The 22,671-nt window shown below is 33.4% G+C and overlaps 1 protein-coding gene across 7 annotated transcripts in view; it reads left to right on the top strand.

Annotated features, from left to right (window-relative positions):
- LOC117119451 (inactive rhomboid protein 1-like) overlaps nt 1-22,671 on the top strand; it is a 68,155-nt gene that overhangs the window by 15,442 nt on the left and 30,042 nt on the right. For 6 of the 7 annotated variants that reach the window (XM_033264281.1, XM_033264283.1, XM_033264277.1 and 3 more), the window contains exons 2-3: nt 738-912; nt 20,131-20,187. In XM_033264281.1, coding sequence (XP_033120172.1) covers nt 767-912; nt 20,131-20,187 — 203 coding nt within the window. In that variant the 5' untranslated portion in view covers nt 738-766. The remainder of the gene's footprint in view (nt 1-737; nt 913-20,130; nt 20,188-22,671) is intronic. The other variant, XM_033264282.1, reaches the window with a different exon arrangement.

Here is a 22,671-nt window from a genome sequence, read left to right as displayed (position 1 = left end):
AAGACTTTTTTGACCATAATCTAATGAGAATGGGTTTAGTTGAGACATAGTTTTTACAGTTGGAAGATGAGATTTCTATATGAGTGGGAGACCTTGTACTGTAGATCTGTCAAGTGTATATGCGCCCTCAAGATATTTGCGTATGGGGCCAGGGAAGGAAGAAGTGGAAATGTTTGTCAGATGTGTCAAATCTGTACACTCTGAACAATGAGAATTAAAGTACAGTACAGTATATTTCACATTTTTAACAAGCCTACAGTAGTGTTCAATGGATTTACATCCATTCTAGGCTTGTTATAACTGTAAAGTGTATATACTGTACTGCACAAATTATAACTTGTTTTAATTTATTCAGTTTCATAGTAATTGTGATGTTTTTATACTCTAATATGCAGTTAGTTTAGTAAAAAAAAAATTAATGATTTTAATGTTAATTTATATATATTTTGCTCAAAATTTCATTTAATGTGGTGGCAATAACAACCTTTATTCTTTTGATACAAAAAGCAATGTTTTCATGCAGAAAAAAAATTAATTGATCAATAATAGAAAAAGGTAATATATGATTAAAATATTGTTAAATGACATTAAAACTACTAAAGATGATATTAAAATGAAATATGGTATGTTCAATAATTTAGAAGTCAATTTATATAACCAAAGTTTGTTAAACTGGAAAAATATGCTAGATATAAAAAGAAACCACTTTTCTAATTAAACTTTTTTTTGCTGTGTAGGTGGGAGAAGCCGTCAGTGATAAGGGATCATGGCCGGTAGGTATGGGCGGCAGGGATACCAGTTGGCGACTGATCACAACACCATCGAGATGAACCCGGTCCACGGTCCTATGTCACCGACGAGGTCTGATCCCGGTACATTTGGAGAAGCTTTTAAAAGCGGTACATGGAAAAAGTAAGTTGATTGAAAATATTAATAATTTATATCTCACTCTCAGTTAAAAAATCAATACTATAGGCCTACATATTGGAATGAGAGAATTTTCAAGCTGTAACTGGCATTATACTGAAGGAAACATTTACTCACTGTTAAATCTGACCAATTATAAGATCTTAAAAGTTAATTAAGTTGTTGCATGCATTTTGTCTACACTATCAGGGGTGGCACCAGCGGGGGGGTGGCAGGGCTCCCCCTCCTGTCGGGGAGAAAAAGCGCAATTCGTCGAGGAGAAAAAAAAATTCTGTATTTTCTACACATAGTAGACTCTAAAATCGATTAAATAAGCCTTTGAAACCCCTAAGTTGTCAAAATTTTCAATCCTCCCCCCAGGACCACTTTCGAAACCTTTTAATCGAAGCTCGACCACGCCCACTTTACTTTCGTCAGGGAAATATGACCCCTCATCGGGGCATCCCCCCCCCATCTCAGTGGGCAAATCTTGGCGCCACCCCTGTACACTATCAAATTTCCTCAAAAAAGCATCACATAAAATGTGATGGAACATAAAGCTGTGTCTACACTATCAAATTTTGTGTGACAAAAAAGTGTGATATGCCCATATATGGGCATGATGACATCACACCATGACCATATATAGGCATAGCATTACTATATATGGGCTTGTCACATTTTTTTGTCAAAGAAAATTTGATAGTATGGATAGAGCTTAAGAGTTGAACACATTCAACTTTTTTTGATACAATTTGATAGTATGTGATATGATGTCATCATACCCATATATGGGCACATCACATTTTGTTGTCACATCAAATTTGATAGTGTAGACAAAGCTTAAAGCTATCAAATTTTATTTGACAAAAACATGTGATATGCCTAAATATGGTCGTGATGACATCACATCATAAACCTTTAAAGCTAGCTGGGCGCATACTTTGTTGTACTGTATGGTCATTGGCCGACGAATCCATTTCTGCTCTCTGTGAGCACTTGAGGGCGTGACTCAGTATGCTGATTACAAAGTTGATAGCAGTCTGAGCGAATTGGTGTCATTTTGCGTTCTTTATGGAACTGCGTCGGTTGATGATTGTCGGCACAGTGTGTGCCCGGCCTTTGAGATGACAATGTATTTTGTTTGAAATTGCTTTTACAATAATGTAGCATGATGCTTACTTTCCAAACCCAGGGTCAAAGGTTGCACTAAATATAGACCATCATGTGTCCATTTTTCTTGGTTTATATAAGAATTCATTTTTCTAAAATAACTTGTCATTTAGTTAGTATTTACTGTAGGCTGTTGGTCCTAAGTCAATTTCATTGCTCATCTGCACAACATTAACATAATTAATTGTCATTATTGCACAGTATAATTTACTGATAAATGCAAAGTATTTTCTGAAAATAAAACATAAACTTAGGCCACATAATAATGTCAATGACAGTACAGTAGTAGTGAACATAATAAATACAATACAGTACATACATCAGTAGTACAGTATAATTACATGGATCTAAGTTATTCTCTTGAATTTTGCCATACATTTTGTGACCAATTTAAAATTTATAAAATATTCTACCTATACTGAGTGTTGGATTTTTGTGTACTCCAATACAGCTAAACAAAATCCAATTTGTGATAGATTTTATAGGTCATTATTTATTAAGCCTAATATGTAGTAAATCTTCTGGGTGAATATATTAAATTATTTATGACGATAACTACTGTAATGCGGAAATAGAGCATATATAATACATTAGATAAACAGGATCAATGATTAAACATTTTCCAGGAAGGTTATCAAATGTGGTTTAATGGTTAAATAAAGTGACATGATTTTTGGCACTTGTATACTGGAAAAACAAGTCGTCTTACTGCATTTGTCATGCCTGTGTAAAATGAGTTCTGCAATAGGCTGTCATCATTTTAAGAATGTCATATATTCAGTACTCATAAAGTACAGTATTCAAGCATATTGTTGCAAAATTCACTACCAGACAAAAACTTATTTATACTTATTATCAATGTTTGAAGTAAACTATATTTTTGAAACCAGTCATCAGAGGAGATGAAAAAAGAAATTGTTTGCATCTTCCAAAACAGTTCTGCCAAAAGAATCTAGGCAGAGGAGAAAAAATAATTTTTTTTATTGATAAATTTAATAAAAATGAAAGTTTTTGAGGTAGAAATGTAGCAGAGGGTGCCCTTATGCATATAAAAGTCCAAAAATAGAACTTATTTTTATTTGAAGTTATTGTTAATGGCGTATAGCAAGGTAAAACAAATTCACACTTTATGTTCAGGTATTGACATGTTGACAAGGACGTGAAGCCCCGCCCACAAAGTCACGAAAACCTTAGACAATGGCGGCTAGACTTACCGAGTTGGCGAAGATTTTCTTTGCTATCAACCTTCTTTAAGAAAGAGAATTCAGGGTAGGCGGTATGCAATGAATATATTCATAGACTTGTTAATCTATTTCATGGAACATGGCGGGGAAATTGTTGTAAAAGCCTCTGTATTTCGCACCCAAAGGAAGAGGGAAAAGCCGCATTCAGTCAACCATGTTGTCGGCAAAGGCCAAGACACTGATGCGCAATCTGGGTATCTATAACCAAGCATAGACATCTAGGCCTAGGCTCACGTATGTTTCATGTTTAAACCAGCTGTCTAAGGAAATTAAAATGTCAGAAAAAGTTTTTGATCACGTGAATAAATGACGCTCGCTGATTAGTCGGTTTATCTGTCAATCAAATCTCTTCGAGATGCTAATTAACACTTGGTTCACAAGGTAAGAGCAAGCGCTTGTATGAAATATATTCCAAAATTGTATAGGCCTACCCATACAGGATTTATATTAAAATAAAAATAGTTTTTCTTTTATTAATTATGAGATATGCTCTCATTAAGTCACCTAATTACACAAATGAAAGAAAAAGTACCTGAAAATAATCTATGTATAGTACGTACAACAATAGCTGTTCATGAATCATATGAAGTAATAATCACTAAATTATACATCATCAGAGGTCAAGCAAGGTCAAAGTGTGCGAATATCTAATGTACTCCATCCATCAAGGGAAATCACATTGCCTTATGCAAGTCCATTATGTGGTAGTGCTCTTTACATCATAACATTTTAAATGTGGATATATTAGAAGATTTAACAGACGATAATCTATTTTTATCTATTACAGTAGTACTGTAGGTCTATTATGCATTACGCATAGTACATTATGTGGGAATTACTCAATTCCCATAACATTTTAATGTACAGAAGAACTAGCAGACAATAATCTTTTGTTTTTATATACCACAGTAGGCCTACTGTAGGCCTACATTGTGTTATGCATTATCATTATGTGGTTTATACTCTAATCATAACATTTTAAACGTGGATATTTAGCAGACAATACATAAACTTTTTTTGTAATTGTACCACAGTAGGCTTATAGAGGCCTACATTGCCTTACGCATAATACATTATGTGGTTAATACTCTTCTCATAACATTTTAAATGTAGATATCTAGCAGGCAATACTGTAATCTTTTTTATCTGTAAACAGTACAGTAGGTCTATACAGTAGCTCTTCCGGCATATGGATATCCTGATTGATAAGGATATCGCTCTGTATTGCTGTGTTGAGCAAACCTGAATAGTAAACTTTAATTGCATAAAATCTTCGTTAAATATTGAACTTTTAAAGCAACAAAAATATTTACCACCGATTATTAATAATAGACTCATAAACAATACCATTTCAATTTTATTTGTATAGACCCTCACTGTATTTGGGTTGTAACTTCTATAAAGTTTATCTTCTTTTGCTGATATATGCCCCAGCTTCAGTTTTTTTTTTTCAGGCAGTGACATGTTAGTACAGTACCTTAGCCTACAGTGATAATTTTGATGAGGTTTGATGATGCTATATCCAGGCTTTTAAGCAAAGGAAGTACTGCACTGGGAACAACCAGTGCCAACAAGGATAGTTTAACTCTGTTGGCAGCGTGTCATAAAATTACGACAGAGGCAGCTGGTTTGATTCCACAGCAACCTGAATTTCCTTCCCTGCACAGTGTGAATACTGTAGTTTGCACTTTGGTTCAGTCTTTCAAAAAGAAGGTCAGGGGTTTGATTGAACCCCTTGGAATGTGCATTTCGTTTACGTGGTTCTCTCTCCACCCAGAAGTTACAAATATATTTTAGGTTGTGTTGGCATTAAATAGAGCATAATGTTATGGTAGCACGACTGGCCTAGGTATACTCTACTTTGCAGGGATCTGGGAATGTGGCATTTATTATTGTTTTCCCATTATGGATTCAGTGACCAAGGTTGATAATAATAATAATAAATAATAATAATAAGATTTATAAAGCGCACAAATCCATTGCAGTAGTGCTCAAGGCGCTAATAATGTAGGTCATATAGGGCATCCCTTTCTAATAATGTAGGTCATATAGGGCACCCTATTCCGATTAGCATCGCATTGCGATCGGTTGTAGCAATTGTGACACCAAACGCACCCAATTGCAATTCATACAGTAATCATGTGTGAAAGGTCACGAATAGAAGAGATAAGTGATCGATATCACATTGCGATTAGGTGCTACTATATACTCTCAATTACCGTAGAATCCGATCGCAACAAATTCCGATTGGCTGAGGTTGGGGGAGGAGGTACATCTGTACCACCGCATCCTTAGTCTACATTCATGGGATATTAGTGTACAGTAGTTACACTATTTTGTACAGTAGTTACACTATTTTGTACAGTGTTTTGTGGTTTGATGACGATGTTAGTCACTATTAATTTGCTGTGCAAAATTACCTCCAGGCGATGGTTTCGACTGCCGTCTTTAACTTCCTGAAACAGTATAAGAATGCTTAATAGAATAGATTACTTATTCTGTTATGATTATTCCAACATCCATCAGAATATGTGTAATAAAAAAATACCGTTGTCTAAAATATTTCCTGTCCTGCTTCCTTATTCTCACTACAAAATGATTTTAGTGATTTAAAGGGATAGTTACTGCCTTTATATCAAGCAAGATTCAAGATTAATTTATTTGTTTATTTCTTGTGGGATAAAAATAGAAAATTGTTGTCGAATATACTGATATGTAAAAGCCTTCTGATAGTAAAATTTGATAAGATAAAATATTAAAAATTAGATGAAATCCTAACAGTATGATTGTCAATAGGATCGATTATAGAGTACCACAGTTGTGTCGTCACGACGTCAGGTGGCGTACTCTGTTGTCAACAGACGTTGGTTACCGTTCATTACGCTTGAATGACTTCATAGGTTTTCTGGAATAGGCATTATAAAATCTAATATTTTACCATCAAAATGTACTAAAAACACAAAATCTCACATTATATTAGTTATCGAACACACATTTAATCATCAATTAAAATTTACAAAGAAAATCTAAGATACAACATCTTGGATCAATGGTTTGTCAGTGGAGAAAATGGCGTCCAGTTAAACACATTTTGCAAGGATAGCAACGGAGTAGTATCACATGGTATCGTGACGTAACACTGTAGTACTCTATAACATAGATATGGCGCAACAGACTTGTAGCCTGCTGTAATATTCATTATTTTTTAAAATTTATTTTGATTTTTTGATTTATTTAGGCACACAACACATGCACTGGACTGGCGAATATATCACTGTCCTACTTGTAGGTAACAATCCCTTTCATAAAGACAAACATACAGTATACATGTTACACAAGCAGTAATCGAAAAAGTGTTAAAATTAATCATTTTTTAATAAGCCTACGATAAATATTACACCTGGTTGGTGAAAGCATTGTTTTAAATCACTTAAAATAGGTCTACATTTTTAATTTTGCTTGAAAACTCTGGTGGGGTGGTGACCTAAACAGGTATAGTTTTTTATTTGGCCTAAATCCAGTAGTTTTGAGTTAGGCGCCCAGAAGGACACACAGACAGTCGTGCACTGTTGCAATCCTTCATCTCTTCTTTGTCAACCGAAAGTGAAGAGATACTATTTATTGTAGGTATTTTAATGTAAAAGAAACCTTTACTTGCTATTTAAACAAAAGTATCAATTTCTATAAAATTGCTGTTAACTTTATCATAAATATTGATTACAGTAGAACGTGTGATTTTATAAAATTAGGATTCCTGCAAAATTATTAGATGTTGGTGCATTTTTTTCAATAATGATACCGTAAAACATTTGACATGGAGTGTACCATTCCTAACTGAATATGCCTGGTAGCAGTCAATTTATTTAGTGCATAGGATAGAAGTGATAATAGTAATGAAAAGACAAGATTCAGTGAGATCGCGAGAGAGGCATACTGTATGACGTTGAAAGGTGACTTCCTGCTGCTCTAGCGACATTAGTCAGGGTACAGTTACACCTTAACTCAAGTGAAGCGTAGTTTCCTTATGATATACTGTACATGGATCAAAATTTAGACCTTTCAAACATTTCACATTTGTTGGATATATTTTTCATCGCATACCGCAGTGTCATCAGAAACAATTTTTCTATAGAACATAAGAATAATTTATAATATGGAAGATTTCTTTATACCAATTATTTGGTTGACCATTTTTTATTTTTCTTATAGTTTCTTTCTGCTCTACTTCAGCATTCTTGTTCTGAAAAGACATTTTTCATTGCATACATATGGTTGTAGCTGTAGAAAACTAAGGGTGGGTAAACACTGATAAAATCAATAAACTCTTAATAATAAGAGTGGATTTTAAGAATGGGAAGTTGTGTTAGTAAGGGTGGGTGGCCCTGCTCACCTCCCTGCATATATCAGGTACAGTTTAGAAACAGTATTTTCTTATTCATATATAATTGGGTTTTTTTTATATACGAGTTAAATGATATTAGAGAGCAGTTCAGTAGCTCTGTCGGCTAATCTGGTGGTAGCCAGAGATCTCTAAGCCCCCGGTTTAATTCCCATCGCTGCCTCTCCTTGTGTTTCAGCTAGAGGGCTGAAATACAAGCTACCATAGCGCACCGTCTTTTGGATGAGACGTTTAAGCCGTTGGTCCCGTGTGCGTTATGGCTCATGTGCACGTTAAAGAACGCAGTACACTCTTCGGAAAAGAGTAGGGGATTGTCTCCCGGTGTACTGCCCAATCACCACCAGAAGGACCCCACTGGAAATAAATCTTCTTCTAAACCTTTGTGGGCTATCCTTGGTGTTCACACCAATTAAATCCAATCCAATCCTTGAAAACTATTTGGTTTAACCCTTTCACTTTTCGTAGCTATAACTTTCTGTTTATGTATTTTTCATCACAAAGATGTTCCAGTCACAGTTTAGAAACAATTTTACTTATTTTTATACAACATTGTTTTTTTTTTTTTTTGGTATTCAAATGAGTTCTTAATGCCAACTGTTTGGTTTTACCCAATTTACTTTTCTTTAGATGTCTTCCTCTTTCTATTTAGTATTCTTTTATGAAAAGTGCAGAGAACCTTGGCAATTATACCATTATTATGCTGTAAAAAGTGTAAATATTTAATATAATACAGTTATTTCTCCTAATTACCACAGCCTTGGCATCATGTTTTAGTATAATCTGTCTCTAATAAAAAAAAAAATAGTATCTTCATAATAACATCGTCTACCTTACTCTCCCATTCCCTTTTGATCCTACCAATATTTTCATTTTACAAGTTTGGTTAAGTTAAAAAAAAAAGTAGTTTCTCATCTTCAAATTTTGAAAAAAAAGTAGAATGAGGGCTACTACTAGACACATTGAAAGCAAATGAAAGGAGTACAAGATATGATTCATACCATATGCATCCCCAACCGTGAACGATTGTGAGAGGAATTTTACTGACATGAGTTAGCCAGATTTTTGTACACTTTGTAAAATAAAATGGGAAAAAAAAATTGATGGGGCAGAGAAAATGGATGCGCAAGTGGACGAGAAAGTAGTAATTTTTTTTATTTGGCCTAAATCTCCTCCTCCTCCTTGGCTGTAAACGTTGTTGAAACCTATTGGCTTCCACTTTTCAGTAATATAGTTGTTTGATTTATTTCAACAATGGATTTTTCCTATATACTGATGTTGCTAAGATATTTTTTCCCCAATATACATTTCTGAGGAATTTATGAAATGTACTATAATACTGTAGGTGACACTGACAAATTACTCAATTATAGTTGAATCATTGATGTAACGTGTCTAAACCTCTGACCCCTGCTGTTCACAATTCTAGTTCAAATATTGTGAAGAATTTTTAATCTATAATGGCATTGCCACTGCAGTGCACTGTACTGGAAACATAGTGTTCAATTCAAATGCTGTATTACATATATAGCTTACCGGTCCTTTAGGTTGAAGAATGTACGCGTTGATCTGTTGAAACTGCCAACTAAAACACTATTTACATTCAGATAATGTTACATGCTTGTCCCTGGCTTTACTTTCTAATAATTAACTTCCTATGTTATAATATTTTTTAATGTTTGTCTACTGTATATAATCTGTTTGTAAGCGGGATTTCTGTATGCTAAATCTAATAAATGGACCATCATACCATTAGAGAAGTTGCCTTCATTAAAGGATAGAAGAGGAGAGGAAAGTAGTACCTAAAGCGTGGATGGTCTGATCATAAAAATGGGTTTGACGGCCGAAGTGAAATTTTGGGGGCTGCACCCAAACTTTTCATTGTGCTTCCAAAACCCTTGACGCACCGCTTTTATACCGTCTTATGCTCAGCTTTATTAATTACTTTTTGCAGATAATTGGTGTCGAGAAGTTAAAACAAGATGTTTTTTAGATGGTTGGCGGGCTACACATACAGGTTTTTAATTCATTTTCTGAGCCGCAAAAAATTACCGCCAGGCCGCATGTGGCCCGTGGGCTGCATGTGGCCCATGGGCTGCTTGTGGCCCGTGGGCTGCATGTGGCCCATGGGCTGCATTTTGCCCACCAGGTTTAAAAATGCACTTTAATTATCCTCCAAGAACCTATTAAAAAAAAAAAAAAATCACCATTTATGAAATTTAATTCTTCAGTCGGCCTACATAATTGAACTATTGAATAATTACCTTAACAGCCATCTGGAATTCAATATCTTGACAATTTTCATTAGGAAATTGCTGAAGAGAATTTTGTGAAAAGACTATTGCATACGGGCCTGAGGCCATAAACATTGCTTCCACACATTGCTTTTCTATCACACAAAATTTGGTTACAGCCACGTTCACATGTCTCCATCGATCGCGAGCGGTTGAGATGCTGGGTCGTGAGCGAGATTGTGTTAGATAAAAAAAATGGCCAAACTGCGTTCGTTACACCGCTTTCGAGGCGACCGGAAATAGATTTACGTCACATCCCAATTGGTTGTCGACATGCTAGGCCTGCGATTTCTGATCCTGGGTGGAGGCGGCATCCACGATCCTCCAACGGTCCCCATCTGACATTTTTAGGCGATCGCCGATGTTCCCAATTCTGTGGTAAACCGGCAAGTTTAACGCATTTCTGTAACTTATATTGCATTTTCTCGTTTTATTTCGGAAAGCCACTGAAAATAAATAAATCTATTTATCATATATTGTAAGTTTGCCTTTATTTTTGAATCATAAGTTATAAAAATTTGCATTTTAAAATCTTCCGAGCGTAGGCCTAGGCGTTGGTACACCGCCGTACACGTACGTCATTAAATCATGTTTGTAGAAGAAATTACAATACGATATCCATGAGTAATATTACTTTTCAACTTAGTTATTATGTGATTTATTGTTGTTATATTAAAAGTGATTTTCAAGTTTGTATAAATGGTAAATACCACGCCATTCTTAACTCTGTTTCAACCAGGAAACGTGAAGTCACACTTTTTCTCCCTTACTTTGACCCCGGAGAGATGCTTGTATCTGATTGGCTTTCACACAAAAGAGGTCCCAGCTCTCTGGCGACCCGCTTGCAAGCGGCTGTTCACATGGATCGAGAGTGAGCTGCATCGAGAGCCGCTTGAGAGCGGCTTGTCGCGGGTCACCCACGACAAAATCCGCCGCTCTTGAACGGTTGTTCACATGAAGGCCCGACTCGCGAGCCGATCGTTCGCTCGCAAGCGACCTAAGACATGTGAACGCGGTATACATAAAATAGTAAAATTTATTATTTAATAGTTCGTTTTCAAATTTTTTTTTACCTTGAGAAGAAAAGTAGATTGGTTTCCTAAATAATAATAATATGCAGAAATTTATAACGTGCCAATTCAAAAATATTATCAAAGGCGAAGTGAAAAATTAACCCAATTAAAGCAATTTTGTAAACAAAAAAGATTTCAAATTAGTTTAAAATGAGATTAAATTTGAAGATTGTCGAACAGAAAGAGGTAAAAGAATCCTAAGATAAGATAAGGCCTGAACAGAAAAAGAATGTTGTCCATATGTTTTTAGCTTTTTCCTTTTTGAAGGGGCTTGAAGAAGAAATATATTGGAAGAATGAAATGTACGAGTTGGAGAATATGGCGCAAGAAAATATAGAAAATATGATGGTTGTTTAAAAAAAAGTGATTTAAAATTTAATAAGCAAACGAATCTTGAATGTAGCAATCTCCATTTAATTTGATGTATGACGACAACTTGCTATTCAACTCCACTGTATCAACTTACAATTTCTACTTAGACTGTCATCAAAACACTGATTCCTGTAATTAATTTTGATCTTGCCTCCAAATACTTCTCTATCAACACCACTACATTAACCCAAATTTTAATGTAAACAGTCAAAATAACTGAGGTAGTGAGTCTGGCCTCGACCCTGTCCTGAGCTGATCCAGCTGTATGGAGGTCTTCTTGGTAAACACACTAACAACAAATTTTAGATCCATCCAGAGATGGAGTCAATAACCTGGTATTATAAAGTTATTACATCTGTGAGTGGATGGTATGAGCAGGAGAATATTGATGTGAAACTGTTTAAAAATTCACTTTTTTTTTTTTTTTTTTTTTGATAAAAAGCAGTAAAATTTTATCCATGCTCAGTGGACTAGAAACTGTTTAAAAATTCATTTTTTTTTTTTTTTTTTTTTGATAAAAAGCAGTAAAATTTTATCCATGCTCAGTGGACTATGTTATCTTTTTTTTTGCCAATTTCAGGCTCAAAATGTTCTTACTTTGTTCTTATTTGACACCATATTTACAATCAGTGACCCTCTCGTTGAAGTTACTGGGACTGTTTGAGGGGAGAATTTCAGTACAAGCTTGGCCTTTCCCTGATAGGACTGCAGCTTACTGTAGATGGCATCTGATGACATTAATTGAGAACATTTTTTTTTTTATAAGAACACATTTTATAAAAACACTGAGGCAGAAATTGCTTAAAAATTTAGAACAAATTTTGGCTGAAGTAAAATATCAATTGAGGTTTTTATTTTTTAAAATAGAAAAACCAACAAATCTATCTGTAGTAACTTGTGTGACTACTATATGTGTACCCCTCTAAAATGCAGTTAAGTATTATACTGCTGTAAAATAATAGTTTTCTATGCTTGAAAATAAAAACAAAATAAGAACGTTTTGAGTCGGAAATCGGCTAAAATATAAGAACACTGAGCCTGGGCAACATTTTACTGGTTCTTATTTTTAAAAAAAGTGTAGATAAAATGTTGATATAAACCTTTTTTAAGATTAATTAATATTTTACTAGGGACTAACCTGATTTGTCGGTTTTTTAGGTTTTATCATGAAAATTTTATATTTTACTTCAGCCTCAATTTTTTCTTATTTTGTTATTAATTTTTAAGCAATTTCAGCCTCAGTGTTCTTATAAAATGTGTTTTTATAAAAAAAAAAAAAAACAGTATATGAAAGTATTTAACCTACTGTAGTTATAATAACAAAGAAGACATTATCCATGGTTTGACTTTGACACCTAAACAAGAGATACTACTTTATGCTTCAATGCTTATATTCAATGATGACAGTAAATGGTATCCCAAGGTAGCAAATCTCACATTAAATAGAGAGGTAAAACAGACAATTAACCATAAAGCTCTAATGACTGTCATAGTTTGTTTGACAAAAACATGTGACATGCCTAAATATGGTCATGATGACATCATATCATTACCATATATAGACACATAATGAATATATATGGGCATACAACTGTTATTGTCAAATCGAATTTGAGTCTGGACTGTGCGTAACATTAACAAAGGATGTTGTCACTGATGCACAATATACTGTACTGTATTTCACTGAAAAAATGCAAGATATTTTCTCATAATAATGTTCTTTAAACAGGCCACTTAATGCCAATTAACTACATTGTAACTGTACATGGACATATAATATAACACTGATCTCTACTATAATAGCTGGATTGCTCATTGGCTGAGTTTAGTGAGGCCGCCGACGCCATGTTGGAGGTCCTGAGTGACGTATCAGTTTAGACAAGTTTCTTTTGATATTTGTTTACATTATTGTTAAAAATAATGATTCTTGCAAAATGTTTCAAAAATAAATTTGAATTTAACGTAATGATTATTTTTCAAATCATCTAACCTTGACGTGGCTTTTCATGCAGTTTAAAAAAGTGATCGACATCACTATAACAACTCGACTTCGCTCACACTTTTCTAAACTGCATAAACAGTTCACGTCACACATTCTGAGTCAAGGGTATTCTGTCAGGATATTTGATATTTTTGTTGTAGAGTCAGAATATCATTTTGGATTCACTTAATTTGCTGGGTGACTGGAATACAGAATCAGGTAGTACTTAACCTGCATACCAAATGTACTTAGTGTTCCAATCACTTAGAAGATAAACAATCTTTTGAAAAAATGTACAAGTTTAGACTTGCACCAAATTTCTCACATGTGAGCTGACATGCAATATATGCATTTAATTGTTTATTAGTTCTTTGTTGGATTGAGTCTGATCAACTCCCTGGTCTGTCTGATCAAGCTGTTGGATGGATTTTCAATTTGCTGTTTGTAGTTCACTTTTTCAAATCCAACTTTGTTATCAACTTTTGAATGCGCTATGAATCTCACCAATTATTTGGATGAAGAGGATTTTATCTACTTAATACTTGTTTACATTTTGTTTTTATTCGCATGGACCATATATGGAAGGCTTCTTTCTAGTGGAGTTGTACCTACTAGCATTGAATTGAGTGAAGTTTAAATTTGGCCACCATTACATCCACAAATGTGCCATTGGATATTCTAAATTGTTTGCATTACTGTATTTATCAAGATTTTTTTTAGATCCAGTAGTTCTACATTTTCAAAAGTTGAAAGAATATCACAGTGTTGATGGAGCATCTTGTCAGATTGGATCTCTCACTGAGTTCTCAAATTTCTTGTGTCATTCAGTACAAAGAACTTGATTGTTACTTTTTTATGCTAAAAAAGTATCGCGATACAGCATATGTAGTCCAATGAATACACCATAAAAGGGGAGACTGAATTGTGTACAGTTGTTAAATTGACGATAGTTACCTGTGGTTGTGTAAACGTCAAAGGCTTCCCTGATACGTACTTTGTCAGTGATATTATGCCTAACCTTGAGAAGCACCTGATTTAGCCTAAAGGTGTGTAGTCAGCCTACCTCAAACAGGTTCAGTCACCTTTTTCATTTCAGATTTTGTTCTTCTATAGATAGATTGATACTATTGATACAGGTATTGTCTGAAGCAGTGCACTTATGCACTTACAGACCGTCCCTGCCACAGGACTGTCACGACTCATAAGTCTAGATCAGATAAATCACTTACATTATTATTCTTTCTGAAGAGCAATATTTATCTCAAATCGGAAATAATAAATACAAGGATGTAAGAAAGTTGCCGAACACTAGCAGGATTTTAAACTGTTTGTTTAACCTTTCGATTATTCCATCTTAAAATGCTTCCAAGAACCATGGATGCAATTATAAAGGAAGGCAATGTCTCTGAAGCTCAAGTTATGTAAGTATATAAGTGATCTTTTTTTCATGTGGTACAAAAAGACGTGGGTAAAAGCTTCATGTTACCACTAATAATAAAGCTAGTTTGATACTGTACAGCATCTTTTAAACAAAATGTTTTTGAACATCTCAGAAAGTCACGCTCACTTGACCCTATTTTTGCCAAGTGCGAGTGGACACACTTGACCTACTGTATGAGGTGACGGAGTGTTTTCATGTAAGGCCAATGCAGGGAATCATCGCTAAAAGAAATTCTAGAAAAAAAAAGCAACCTAGAAATCTGTCCTTGCATTTGAACAATGGGAAGGATTTATTTTTTGGCAAATTCTGCAGAAAATGAGAAGTAAAACCGTTTTTAGATACAGTATTCAAGATTTTGGTTTGTCAAGTGTGGGCACAAAGTTTTGTTAGGCCTAGTGAAAGCCCAGCGGCTGTTCATCGAAGATGCACTTTATTGCCCGTAATCTTTCAGTTACATAAGGCCCTATAAAAAATATTATTAGTTTATCACCCTATCTGGGCAGGAAAAGTGATGAGGGAGGGAGGTTTTTTTTTAATTTTTTATTTTGCTAAAGCCAAATATCATCCTTGGGTTGTTTGCTGGTGCAGTGATATTCAAAGTAAAACATGATTTAGATAAGGCAAGCGATATCTACTAACTATTTAATAAATAAATTAAAAAAATAAATTAAAAAAATTAAAAAAATTTCAAAAAAAAAAATTTTTTTTCAAATTTTTTTTTTCCCAGTACCATAAAAGACATGCGCACGAGGGTGATAAACTAATAATTTTTTTTATTGGGCCTAATGTTTTACCACTGAAAATCACTATTTTAAGTTGTCTGCTTAAAGATAAGTGGTGCTATCTCAGAAACAACTCATTGTTAAGACCCAAAATTTTAAGGAGTGTTTAATATGCCCCAAATGATTTTTCCAAAATTGCCAAAAATGTGAGTTGCATTGTTTTGCCTTGGTACGACCGACCGCCAGATTCTTCAATCATCAGATGCAATGGGATTTAAACCTGTACATGTGGAACAAAATGAATTAGCAAACAGTAACCAACTACTACTGGTACTCACTATTCAGAGTTCTTGATCAGTAGTAAACTTTTGGTGTCCTGGTGAGTTTAAAGAGGAATATTTCTCCCATATGGTTAGCATGTACTTCTGTGTAGGCCCAGGAGCAGTGATGCTAAGTTCTACCACCTGGAGTCATACTGTAGCCTTACACCTCCATGCTGAAATCATCTGATGTCAGTAATTCTCCATGGTAATAATGACAGATGTAGTATAACTCCATGATTTTTACTATTAAATGATAAAATTTTAATTTTGTTATATTTCTAGGTACACTAGGCTTAACATCTAGTAAGCACCTCTAAAATAAGTATTTCTATTTTGAAATGTTTTTATTAAGTAACGTTTGGGAAGAATGTATGGTGTTAGATGGGAATTAGAGTGGGGGTAATCTCGGTGTTGTATTCATGAAAGGGAAGGGGGTAATTATGGTTTTTATGTTGTATTGTTTATGTTTTAGATTTAAGATTTTCTATGTTTTTATTACATTAATTTTTTTTTTCTTTTTCTTGGACGCATAGTGTTACATACGTGTGCCACTGTTGTAAAAGTGTCGATTCCAAATAAAGAATAAATCACTCTCGACTAAGCACTGCTTAATATCGTACTCATTACGTAATTGATTAGCAATCATTTTAAATGATTACCCTCAATGTTATCGAGGATGGAAGGAGGAAGATGGTGTCCATAAATATTAATTAATGTGAAAAAGAGAAGAGTAACTACAGTAGTAGTAGTAAAACTTTATTTATTCACGAAGCACAAATCAACAAATACAATGCTGTTTTTCATTATGGCCGTGAGATACCTTATTTACAATTAACAAATTAAACATAATAATAATAATAATAATAATAATAAGATTTATTAAGCGCACATCTCCACTAAAGTGCTCAAGGCGCTTGTGAAAACCATGAAAAAGCTTATCCTTTTAAACTAAAGGCTACCAGAAAAATGACCATAACCCACATCACTGCTTCCGTTTACCAGCAATTTAAACATAAAGGTACATCATAAAAAGCAAAAGTTAAATGCAGAAATTAAATAAAATAGATACAAAATATAATTATTAAACAGTACTGTATGCCAAAGTCAACAAATTAATAAAATAAAAGTACTGTAATCTATACCTAACAAAGGTAAAATACACTATGGAAAAGAAGAAAATCCATTCCACAAAATTAAACAGAAAATTACAAAAAGGAATGTAAAATATAAATAAAACAAGGCAAGAAACATCAAAATAGGGATTTATACAATAAATCATTGTACATTGTATAATGTTCTCATTTCAAGAATTACTTATGGCAAGGAGGTACTGTATTAAATATACCTTCTTGCTATGGTGGTAGTCACCTGAAAATTACCTTAAGTTCAATGACCTTCAAATTACATTGTTTTTTGGGGGTTTTTTTCTGTGCGCTAGAGGTGTAAGTAATACCTCTGATTGTTTAAAACACTTGATTCACCTGTCATCCTGTTTGTCCTTGCTGATAAACAACATCCATTTACTTCTAGCCTGGTGGTACACCTCCATTAGTAATCTACAGTACCACAACTACTAAGTAAAAAATAGGCTCCCTGCGGGAGCCTGTGTCTAATGATGATAGTACAGTACTGTAGTTAGATTTATAGCGCTTTATAAATACTAAAAGCAATTAAAAGCAGTCTTCGTTTTTGAGCTAAGCTCCCTGGTAAACCTGTACCAGCTACTCACTTCTGTCCACAAGACAAGCATGTAGTCTACTTTTTTAAATAGTTTTTTTTTTAGGGTAGGGAGAGGTGGAGGGAAGGAGGGATAGTTTTTTTTGGTGTAGTTTTTTAAGGGGGAGGAGGAAGGGAGAGGAGGTTTGCTTTTTATGTTTGGACTTCTATTATTAAATTTCTGATGAAACTCCTGGTGACATTCGTTTGTTTGTTTTTAGGCAGAGTGTGTTACAATTAGAATATGGGTTGATGTAATAAAGTAAATGTATGTGGTCAAGTACATTACATGAATTGATTGTTATTAAATATTAGTTCTTTCTAGGACAGATCTAGGCATGCAATTATATTTGTAGGCTTACGTTTGAAAGAGTCCCGGACTGTTCATTTCTATCTTTGACGTAATAGTCCCCCATGATTCCTCTCAAACTGGTCTTACTCTAGTCTTTACAACATACACAAGAGATGATAGCAAAGTGTTTACTGCCCATGCAAGCAAAAAATGTTTAGAGTACAAGTATCTTTTTATTTTTTGGAATGGTGTTTCAGTTTTTACCCATTCAATTTAAAGACAGGTTGTTTTTCCTATTGGGAAATTTTTATCACAGTTTTGCCAACAGTATTATACTATAGAACTAACACCATTGTACCACACAATTTTTATTCGATCTATTTTTTTCACCATAAAATTTTTATGAGCTTTTTAATGTGAGGATGTTTTTAGCACATAATACTAGGTCTTAATGCGCTATCAACAAATGTCCAATAGTAGTCAAGAGAAACACAGATAGTTGTGGAAAAGACAGAGAAAAGAAACAACAAGCCGTAAAACAAGAAAAACAGTTAGATGAATGAGAGAAAATGTGTTTTTGATTAATACCGTGTGTTCATCATTGTTGTAAGATATACAATTTCTTAGGAAACGTTTTTATCATTTCTTGTTTTGAGTATAATGTTACAAATGTCACTCAATGATACTAAAATAAAAGTACCGTTTATTTTTCATAATTTGTATTTTATCTTTACGATGTATAGTTTTACCATCGATACGTTCCTTCTTTCCAAAAAAGATTTACTTATAAAAGTATGTTTTGTATTGTATTGTAGGACTAATTTCAAAAAATATGAAAATGATCATAACATTGGATCAACAGCTTAAATATGTATTTTTTTTCTATCAAAAATACCCCAACAATATAAAACATAGTTTTGCTCATTTTGAAGTAACATAACCTTCACCAGTGTCGACTTGAACAGCCATATGAACAGAGACTTTTAAGATTGAAATTGATGGACTTGAACTCACTTAGAGACTATACAATCATACTGTTTGTATGTAATGAATTTAATAATATGAACAATAGATACTTACTTGAATTGATTAGTATAAATCACCGGCATCAGGAAATATTAACATTCAAACGACTTAAAGCATGTACTGACAGTGCACTACATTGCTTACCTGTTCGATTCTGTAGACTCTGGGATGCTTTACCCACAGATTTAAGAAATGATTTTATTTTATTAAAACGGAATACTTTTAAAAATAATCTGAGAAAACAGTACTGTACTTACCTGTTGACTAAATTATGAAGAGGACTGTTAGGATCAGTTTAATTTTAATGTCAATTTAATCTTTTGTATTTAATTTAGTTTCACAAATATGTAATTTGGTTATAAATATTTATTTAATTTAGTTTAATATAATTATATTTATTTAATATTTAAATTATAGGATTATAATTAAGTGTTTTAAAATTGTTATTGTCAATATTGATGTTTGGTACCATTAGTTAGGTACACACCTATTTGGTGACAGTGGCTTCGGCTGCTTTTGTATCTTCCTGGCTGCTAGTGTTATCATATTTTCTTTCTTATTGTCCATGTTCATTTGATTTGTATTGTATATTGTAACTTTTGCCTGAATAAATAATAATAATAATTAAAAAAAAACATTATCAACCTGAACATATTTGTATATTAGTCAGCAACATGTGTAATACAAATAAAATAGGCCAAAGTACAAAATTTATTGAGACAAGCTTGTGTTACTGTAGCTTTGTGAATGAATGAACATGAACATAGAAAGTATTTAAAAAAATATTTACTGTACCTATTATTTTACAGTGAAAAATGAACACTTGAAATATTTTTATTATTTTTATCATTATTCAACTGGTATAAAATTCACAGTACACATTTTTTAAATTCAAAGATTTCTATGCTCAAGTTAATAATGTATATGTTACTGGTCTAGACCACCCTAGCCCCATGATAGTTGGGGCTGAAGCAAAAGAAAACTTATAATTAATGGATATTCTAGGTGGCCGGAAATGAATCTGCCACTGCCACTTATCTCCTTTTAAGGATACTAGCTCCGCCTCAGACAGGCAAATACTGGCATCATCACTGATCACTAGCTGAATCCCTATCTAACCTCTTCTTCCCTTCAAATTTGCATCATGCTAATGCTAACTTTTTGTGCTTAGAAACAAGACAAACACGTGTAGCTCAAATAAAACGCTACAAGGGTTTGACAGAAGAAGGTAAGTTGCCTGCACCAGCTTTGCTTCCGCGTCTAACCTCATTTATATATTATATATTATTATTACTGCTTATATATATTAGTGAGTGTGCATGCACTGTGTTCATGTGAAGTATAAATAGTGAAGTTCTGAGAAAAATGTCAAAAGAACTGAATTGACATGTTCCACAAATTATAATACATCATTCCTATGATATTTTCCTGATGCAAATCACACATCAAATTTAGCATTTGCAGTTACCCGCTGCTAGTTGAAGATCGGATTCAGCACTAAGTGTATTTTGGTGCGAGTCCGAAGTGGGGTCCTTGTAGTGAAAAATTGTTCAGTACGCCGGGAGAAAATCCCATACTCTATCCGAAAAGTGGACTACGTCGTTTAATATGCACATGGGCCATAATGCACACAGGACCAAAAGCTTTAAAATGTCTCATCTGAAAGACAGTGTGCTATTGTAATTTACATTTCAGCCCTCCAGTTGAAATACAAGGAGAGGCAGCGATGGGAATTGAACCAGGGACCAAGTGATCTCCAAGGTTCAGCGCACACACAGTGGCTACCACCAGTTTAGCCGACAGTGCTAAGCTGTTCTCAGCAAGTGATTCCCACCCGAATCACTTGCAAATTTTGTTGACAAATATTTGGGAATATACGGTATGGTACTGAGTATTTGGTACGATAAAACGTCAGGTAGGGCAAAACTTCACTCCTATGATATTTTCCTGACGCAAAACTCACATCGAAATAATATTACTATGGTACATCAATTGTGTCTTGATTTTTGTCTCGGATTCACTCTACTTGTGCATTATACTGTATATAGGGTATTGCTAATAATATATCATGCATGTATCTATCTGCAGATTAAATCCATTTAGAGTTGCTATTTTTTTACATGGTATTTTTTAATTTGATTTCCTATGCTACATAGATATTTCATTGTACCGTATAAAGTGTTTTTTCTTGAAAGTTGTGATTTTCTGTAGTTAGTTATAGTACAGGTATCAGTGAATAAAATTGGAGTGTTTTTTTTTTAAGAAAACATTTTATAAGAACATTTACTGTAGGCTGAAATTTATTGAAAAATAACAACAAATTGAGGCTGAGGTAAAATGTCAAATGAGATAAACCGACAAATTATATCTGTACCGGTGTGTCTTTGCAATACCCTACGGTACAGTAATACATTATATCTATAATAATGATTTTTTTTAAACTAAACAATAAGAATTTTTTTGAGCCTGAAATAGCAAAAAAATAAGAACACTGAGCCTGGGCAAAATTTTGCTGGTGTTTATATAAAACTGTGTGCAGCTTTTTAGTAGGTCATGCACTTCATATCATGTATCATACAAGTTTAATTTTGGCCAGTTTCCTATAATTCTTGTATATAATTTTCAGGTACTGTAAAAATTATGCACACATTATACATAGTACATAGAGAGTCCAATCTGTTGACTGGTGAATGCCCTGACATAGAGTTTCACTCCATTAAGTATTTTGCTGCAGCTTTTTGTGTATATAGTCCATAAGTGTAAATTGTCTCAATAGATGGTATTGTGGTTCATTGCATATAAAAAGAAAGAAATTGAGGATGGGAAAATTTCCCAGACATCCATGAAATACCCATTTTTTTTCTTTGTTCTTCAACCTTATATGACCTTTCGTAACAATGATACTGGTTGAGTTTATCTTGATAAAATATATTTAAAGCACTTTAATAGTAACTAAATACTGGCGTAAAGAAAGGTACCAAAATGTTTGGGTCACCAGAGAATTTGTGTATATGTTTTTTTAACTGTTAAATATAATAATATTTGCACTGCTACTTAAAGACTGTTTAGGTTTGTAAGACAAAAATTAAAAATAAAAGCAGGTGAAAAGTTTATGGCAGTGCTCACGGAGGATGGGGAATTGTGTGCTAATATAAGATTACTTTTGTTACAAAATTTTTTTGTGAGGTGCCATAAAATTTTGGCAGTGCTTCCTACCAAGCAAAACATTCCAACCCTGAATTAGAAACATGAAAATAGATTTGAAATATGAAATTAATGTATAAGAAATTAAATAGAACTTCTAACAACATTAATGTACCTTGAATTTATTGTTCTATTTTTATAAAACCTTTTCAATTTTATAATTAGTTTCTCTTTATTTTTGTTTTTTTTTTTAAATATCCCTTATAATAATAATTTAAAACTGGGCAATATTTTTTAATAGTTGAAGTAAATTGCAATTTTTCGATATTGTATTGATTTTTTTCATGAAGAAATGTGACATATATTGGGTTTTTTTAATGGGAATGCATACCTGTAACATTACATAATTAATGTGTTTTCTCCAGGCAGTTTGAAATCATATATCACAAAAATTTTAAATTAAATGTTGCGTGTTTGTTTATAAAAAATGTGCTTGTGCAAGAAATATATTCTTCACTTTTAAAACCTTAACTGTTAAGATTTATTGACATATAAGAAATTCCAAAAA

The sequence above is a fragment of the Anneissia japonica genome, unplaced genomic scaffold, assembly GCF_011630105.1.
Source record: "Anneissia japonica isolate Jap-2015-1 unplaced genomic scaffold, ASM1163010v1 scaffold287990_len610157_cov183, whole genome shotgun sequence".
NCBI lineage: Eukaryota > Metazoa > Echinodermata > Crinoidea > Comatulida > Comatulidae > Anneissia > Anneissia japonica.
The sequence above is the reverse complement of the archived record's forward strand: the minus strand, read 5'-3'. Positions and strand labels throughout refer to the sequence as shown.